The sequence below is a fragment of the Gavialis gangeticus genome, unplaced genomic scaffold, assembly GCF_001723915.1.
Source record: "Gavialis gangeticus isolate Ggan-Ray unplaced genomic scaffold, GavGan_comp1, whole genome shotgun sequence".
In the NCBI taxonomy this organism is placed as follows: Eukaryota; Metazoa; Chordata; order Crocodylia; family Gavialidae; genus Gavialis; species Gavialis gangeticus.
In genome coordinates, this window is record NW_017729031.1 from 109,412,293 (window position 1) to 109,419,808 (window position 7,516).

Genomic DNA, 7,516 nt, shown 5'->3' on the forward strand with positions numbered 1-7,516 from the left:
TATAAACTACTGCAAGACCGTTTCAGGCTGGACATAAGGAAGAATTTCTTTACTGTCTGAGGCCCCAAGGTCTGGAACAGCCTGCCATTGGAGGTGGTTCAAACACCTACATTGAACACCTTCAAGAGCCAATTGGATGCTTATCTTGCTGGGATCCTATGACCCCAGTTGACTTCCTGCCTTTTGGGCGGGGGGCTGGACTCAATGATTTCTGAGGTCCCTTCCAGCCCTAATATCTATGAAATCTATGAAATCAGGATGGAAGCAACTCTGAGAGGTCATCAAGACCAAATGCTTGCTCAAGGCAGGGCCACCCCTGTCTAAATTATTTCACAGATTCACAGAAGTTTAGGGCTGGATGAAGGATTTGGTTTTGGCTAGAAATAGATGTTGCCAAATGAAGTAGATCAGCTGTGCCAGGATGTTTCCCAGCACAGCTAATTTGCTTCACTGAGTGAAGCGCATATCACCCGTTGTCCCACAAGATTAATGGGCAGGACAACAGGCAATGTGATCCCTGCTTCAAGAGATGTGCCCCCAGCAATTTCTGGGGCATGTCTCTGGAAGCAGGCAAAGTCAGGGTGTGTCTCTGGAAGAGGAAAAAGCCTTTCCCCACTTTCAGAAATGCACCCCAGAGATTGTCGAGCATATGATTCTGGAAGAAAGGAACTCTAACTTTCCCTGCTTCCAGACGCATGCCCCAGAGATTCCATGGGGAGCAGGGGAAGCCGGAGAGGTGCTCTTGAGGCTTGAGGGGCCTAATCCTGTGCAGGAATTTGGAGCGCATGCAGGACCAAGCCCCTCAAGCCACTAGAGTGCCTGCCAGGGGCAGCTGGAGAGTGCAGGCAGCTCTGGGCTACCCACATTCTCCTACTTTAACGCAAATAGATGTCTGATACAATAAAGTGGCACAAATTATTAGTACCTTTTGTTGTGACCAAGTTGTGTTACAGTGAAGGGTATGGATGTCTATTTGCTTTCACTCTGAGCCACTATAAAAATGTTTACGGTTGCACAAAGGTGACAAAAGGCAACATCCATTCCTACCTTTAGAGGCTTGTTGTGTAAGGCTGACCATCATCACACTATCTGAGCCCCTCTGATATTTAGAAGGCATCTGAAAATTAACTTGACTGCTGCTTAAGGCGGGGTCCAATAAATCATATCACCCTCAACTCCCTGTGATTCTACTTGTCTTTAGAATCCCTCCCTCCCTCTTCTTTCCAATGAAGAGACTAGCACCCAGAGAAATCTTTAGGGACCACAATACATGCAACTGCCAGGTTTTCCTCCAACCAGCAGCTCCCTGGACCACAGATTGGGAACCGCAAATTCCTTCTGTGACATCAGGAATAACATGGGCCTAGCAAGCATAAGTCTAACGTACATTATGCAAGCAGGTTGCTAGAATGAAATTCTCATGATCCCAGGCATGGCGCAGAGTCTATTGACTCCGATCCTTCACCAGTCGGTGTCCCAGCCTCACCAGGGCCAGATTCAATGGGTGCAGGACAAGGTTTCTGGTGCTGAACACTCACCCGCAGTACTGTGGAATGCATTTGCCGTGACAAACTGACCCTCTGTCCAACCCCCACAGCTGTTGATGTTTGTGCCTCCTGGTGCCAGGAGCACATTTGAGAAGGGAATTAGCTGCTATTCAAGGTCACTGCTGTTTTCACATGGCTCATGCCACATGACTTAAACAAAACCTTTAAATAAATCCCCAGTATCGCATCAGTTTAATACTTAGGTTAAGTACCAATTACAGCTAATAGTTTCTGTTGCTGTTGGCTCTGGATTTTTCAGCAGGAGTTGATTACCTTGTCACCCGAGTTACTTCCTCCTTTTTTCCCTTAATAACTCCAAAGGAAATGCCCAAAATATCATTAATAGCAAAGGATGACTGGCCCCAGCATTATCTCGGGGGGGGGGAGGGGTCCATATATATGTCCCATGGCAGCCAGGATGCCAAGGCAAGCACTTGGGTTATGCCATGGGAAAGCTGACCTAGTTGATCAGTATCTTCTGCAATAAGCTAAGATAGGACAAAAACTAGCTGGGCCCCAGCACAAGTTATGAAACTACATCCACAGCTGGGGCCCAGCTGGCAAAGCAATGGGATCTTCATTCTGGGCATCAAAACAGGTAGCACTGGTCCCTCCCTTGACATGAGATGATGAAGCTCTGTGTGTGCTGGAGCTCCATGGGCTGGACTGATGAAGGTCTTGGGGTTGGGGCAATCAAACTCTGCAGTTTGGGATCCTCTGACACCCCATGAGAACTTGAGATGGTTGACAGTAGTGTTTCAGAGTGAAGCATCTGCAAGCATGAAGGAGGCAATCCCTGCCTCCTCCCATGGAAGGAAGCTTAACTAACTCCGCAAGCTGAAATTCAGAATGTATCCTACCTCCTGTGGGTAGAGGGAATTATAGCACATGATGGACTTGACCATTCCTAAGGGCCAGCTATGGAAAGTCCAGTGAGCCATAGGACTACGTTTGGGTGATGATCAGTGGCAGGTAAACACATTTCAAGAAGAATGGGCCCTATGGAAATGAGATGATCCACAAGCATGTGTTGTTGGAGGCCATATTATCAAAAGCAGCCCCCAAACTTGCTGTTTTTTTCTGCACAAACCCTGCAGCATTCATTATTTGTCATTGCTGGGGAAGCAGCACTTGTGCCCCTAAGCCAGAAGCCAAGGCACCCCGCTACCTACTTCAGCCTCTCCACTGGGAAACTTTTTCCTACAGAAGGTGGTCCTGAAAATGTCAGTCTGAACTTGGAGTGATTCCTTTATCTGGGCAGCACACCTGGGGGGACCAGCTAGAAAAGGCTGGGAGCATCAGGGTTGGTGTCCGACCTCGTGAACTGACATCTTGCAAGAAAACATTTCCTAGAGATTCCCCTAGTGGGATCTGCCCTGTGTTTAATATCAGCATTAATGGAAACTGAGCCATGGGATGCCATGGTACAAAAGTGCTGCCAACACTAACCATTGAGGGATTTAGGTGGGAGGACATGTTAATCTTCTGATCATGCAGGTGGGGATGGAGAGAGACACATTTTTCTAAGATGCATTGCCCAGTACTCTGCCACTGCCCTGCTGCATTGACCTACATATGGGCCTGATGCCTATAAACAGTGGTACTCAACCTTTTGGGATCGGCCTGTGCACTGAATCCAGCCATGGAGAGACCCTGTGCATCAGCCTGGCCCCATGTGCCAGCACAATCCCACAGACGGGGCTGTGTCATCCAGCTTACAGGGCTCCCTACAGGTCTGGAAATTTGGTGGTGGGGGAGTAGTGGTGGTATTAATTGACATAGCTTCCAGAACTTCTGCTGCCATTTCCCTGCCACTAAATTTCCAGCCCCGTGGGCTGGAGGTTGAGCACTACCTGCTATAGAACAAGAAGGCACTTATGTAGCTGAAGGAAGACACCGTTTCTAGAGGTATGTCTGTGAACTGCTGTTGCCATCTTACCTGAGCCATCAGCCATGGCAGTGAGGAGATCATTGTGTGCTAACTGCCTACATATTTATCCTGCTTCTCAGGTAGGGTTTGCCCTAGGTGAGCTCTGTGATGCTGTAACTAGGTGGCTACCAGTACTTGAGCTACCTATTTTGCAGCTAATGTGGGTATGTCCACGTTACATTGCAATCAATGGACTGCTCAGTCAGGCCAGCTCTGGGTAGGAGCCTGGGACAGAACTTGAACAATCACTTTCTGCCCCAGAGGTAAATGTGCTCCTCAGTCAGGTGTATTGGCTCCATCTTGAGCTATCAAGCCACACTTGCTCCTGCAGCCTTGTATGTTCTTACCCCAGGGCTGAATTTGGCTCCTGGAAAACAGTGCAGACCCTGGGATCACAGTAGCAGGGTTTAGCAAGGCTCATAGAAACATTGCAATGCTGAGGGAGCAGCATTCAATTCCCCCCAAGGCAGATGGTTTTCTCAGCAGATTCCAACAGGTTTACACAACTCTGACAAGTAATAGAAGCAACTAGACAAGCTGCTGCCATTCGTCTCCTGTTTTGTTCTTTCAGAGGAGAGGATGAGGCCTGTGCAGCTTGGAAAACAAGCTTCAAAGCCATTGGTGAGAGGGTTACCAAGTTTAGAAAGGATTTCACACGTCCGTGGAACTTAGGGGCTATGTCTGCAGTTCAGGCAGTGGTGACCGGGCAGCGAGCGGCTCAGGTTATCAAAGGAGATAAACAGAGGGGGCTGAGAAGATACAACTGCATGCCGCTAGGACCACTAAGGGAATGACGCAAAAAACTCATTCCTTCAGCCCTCTTCCCCTGACCCAAGAGGCAACATAGCAAGTGAACTTAGAATCAGTCAATCAGACTCTATTTCTCATCATCCAGTGGCTTTAAGCTGTAGCTGGGGTGTAGAGAGAGAGACTGGCAGCAGAGGCCATCAATGAAAGCACTTGACTGAGATATGGCATCTTATTCCTGCAGCTTATTTCTGCTGCTTGCTGTGTGACCTCGGCTTGGTGGCTTTTGCTGTCTGTGCCTCAGTTTTCCGTCTTGCTCTTGGTCTGTTTTGAGGGTGAGCTCTTCAGGATGGGAACTACCTCCTTCTCTATATCTTTACAGCACCTAGCACAACAGAGCCCATGGCTCAGCTACCAGGTGCCACATATTACAGGAGGAGGACACAGGAAATGAATAAGCCCCCTTGTTTGGAGGAATTGGCAAGCTCCTACATGGGTGTAACAGGTCCCAGATGCTCTGAGGGCAGGTGCTGTGGGTGGAGCTGTCCCTAGGGGTGTGCGGGGCCTGGGGCATATCAGCCTTTGTGGGGCCAGGGGGTGGGGGTGGCGACCGCCCGCAGAAGCCGGTGGCAGCATCAGTGACAAGGGGTGAAGGTGGCGACCACCTGCAGAAGCTAGCAACAGCAGGGCCTGTATGGCACTGTTCGCAGGGCCCCCCAAAGCACGGAGCCTGGGGCGATAGCCCTGATTCGCCCCTCCCTAGGGACAGCCCTGGCTGTGCGTGTATCTATACTAAGAATGAATAGGGAGCAGATGACTGTTGAGGAGATGAGAAAGAGCATTGTGTGTGGATTTCCTATAGGGATTTCTCTCTATTCCCCTCCCTCCAGCCCCATTTTACCACGCCACAAACAAGCAACTCACCACGAGGTTCCCAATGACCATCACCAACATGAAGACGATAAGGCACATGGCTTGGCCTGCCACCTCCATGCAGTCCCACATGGTCTCAATCCACTCTCCGCACAGGATGCGGAAGACAATGAGGAAGGCGTGGAAGAAGTCATGCATGTGCCAGCGGGGCAGTGTGCAGTCAGAGGAGATCTTGCACACACACTCCTTGTAGCTCTTCCCAAACAGCTGCATGCCCACAACAGCAAAGATGAAGACAATGATGGCCAGCACAAGGGTGAGGTTCCCGAGAGCGCCCACTGAGTTGCCTATGATCTTTATGAGCATGTTGAGGGTTGGCCAGGACTTGGCAAGCTTGAAAACTCTGAGCTGCAAAGAAGAAGGGGGAAAGCAAACAATGACCTGTGGAGCTCTTTGCCACAACATATCAAGAGCATAGCAGGGCTCAGAAAGAGACTGGGCATCTTTTAAAATGATAAACTTTGAAAAGTTAGTTCCAAGCACTTGGGAGGGGGTAGGAACCCTCTGGCATGCAAGGTAGACCAACCTCTAAACACTGGGAGTTAAGAGGAGGCTGCTTTGGGGCCAGATATCTAAATTGCCTCCTGTAAGGCTTCCCACACCTTTCTCAGCAGCTTCTTGTACTGGTCACTTTTAGAAACAGGATAATAGATGGACCCAACCTGGATGTTTCTGTATTTTCTCAGAGGGAATGCAAGTATTCCTGTGAGTTTAGCAACTGCAAGACTAGGACAATCACTAATGCCACTGCATCCCAAATTGACATTGGAGACATATATCATGTTGGCAATGGCTCTAGTGGGGCTCACAATGTTTGCCCTGGGTGTGATGGTTCATTCTTTTCAACCAGTGCAATTCAGGGGATATTGCTTCATGGGAGTTGGAAATAATCCTTCTTTGCTCTTGTCCTGGCCTTGAAACCTTCAACACAACACTTACCAGACGGAAAGATCGGAGCACAGAGAGCCCCTGCACGTTAGCCAGGCCCAGCTCCACCAAGCTCAGGGTGACGATGATACTGTCAAATATGTTCCACCCTTGCTGGAAGTAGTCATATGGGTCCAAAGCTATGAGCTTTAAAACCATCTCAGCAGTGAAGATCCCAGTAAAGACCTGTGGAAAAATGCACAACCAGCCTGTTACAACCCCTCAGCAGAAGAAATGGCACAAAGATGGCAATAAGACCCCTGCAAACCCAATATAGGGGCATACTGGTGGTAGTGCCATAGAGATCTAGTCAGAGCCAGCAGGCAGGGTGCATCCCAAGCCACCCAAGTTTCACTGGGACCAGCCCATCCAGACAGCCTAGACTTGGGAAGGGTGCAAAGGGGGTTTAAAGGGCAGCAGGTTTCAGGCTGTGCCCTGAGAAGACAAAGCATAACAAGTCACCCACCAGAACAATGATTACAGCAGCTCCATCAGGAAGTGCAGAGAGGTAGTGCCCTGCATTGATTTCCCCAGGAGGCCTAAGTGATGCACTGCCTTCACAGACCCTGAGCACTTGTCTTTTCCAGCAAGAGCTACAGTGTACTGGATTTCTCTTGGAAGCTGAGAGAGAAATCCAGTGCAGCATGGATCACTGCTAGAAACCTTGAGTAAGTGAGTCTCCCCCAGTGGCATGACCAGAGTGGGCGACTAAGACAGACAGCCCAGGAACTGACTTGGTTGGAGGAGAATGGAGGGAGATGAAAAAGCAGAGCTGCCGCTGCAGCTGTACAACTTCGCTGAAGGCAACCACAAGTTGCTGCTGCACCCGTGTGGCAGCTGTCCCATGTACCCAGCCACACTGTTAGGCCTCTGCTGTCTCCTGAGGTCATCCTTTTCCACAAGCTAGACTGCACCACTGCTAAGTAGCATGTTTTAAAAGCTCCAGTGTTGTTTGGGAATTGAGGGAGACACTGGCCCTGTATGTGAAATGACTGCCTCCTTGATCTCCCTCAGACACACTTGGCATATGGCATGTTGTGATGAATAGAAGAAAAAAATAAGTGGACAAAGTATCACCCTCAAATGACTTGCAACCAGAAGCCTCCGCTCCAGGAGTTATCCAGTTAGCAGTTCCTCTATGAGCTCTGACTGTGACCGCTCCCCCGAAGTCCTGCTGCCCTGTAAGCTGATCTGGCGTTTGCACATTGCTCTCTTGATTGGGACTATAATGATGTTCTGTATTATCACATTACCTCAGCGTGGTATTGGTTAGGTGACAATTAGCATCCTAGAAACATTCCTATTATGTGGCACCAGGCTTTGGGAGTGCAGACCTGGGCTGAGGAGGTTTACCATACACAGTATATATTCCAAGGAGGTGGCCAGCAAACTGTACAGGCAGTCCTCGACTTACAATGTTTCAAGTTACAAC

General features: G+C 49.3%; 1 protein-coding gene across 1 annotated transcript in view; it reads right to left on the bottom strand.

Annotated features, from left to right (window-relative positions):
* Positions 1–7,516, bottom strand: part of SCN4A (sodium voltage-gated channel alpha subunit 4) — a 132,045-nt gene that overhangs the window by 59,248 nt on the left and 65,281 nt on the right. Inside the window, exons 13-14 of the mRNA XM_019523576.1 lie at positions 6,097–6,270; positions 5,149–5,505 (exon numbers count right to left, since the gene is read on the bottom strand). Of these exons, the coding sequence (XP_019379121.1) occupies positions 5,149–5,505; positions 6,097–6,270 (531 nt within the window). The remainder of the gene's footprint in view (positions 1–5,148; positions 5,506–6,096; positions 6,271–7,516) is intronic.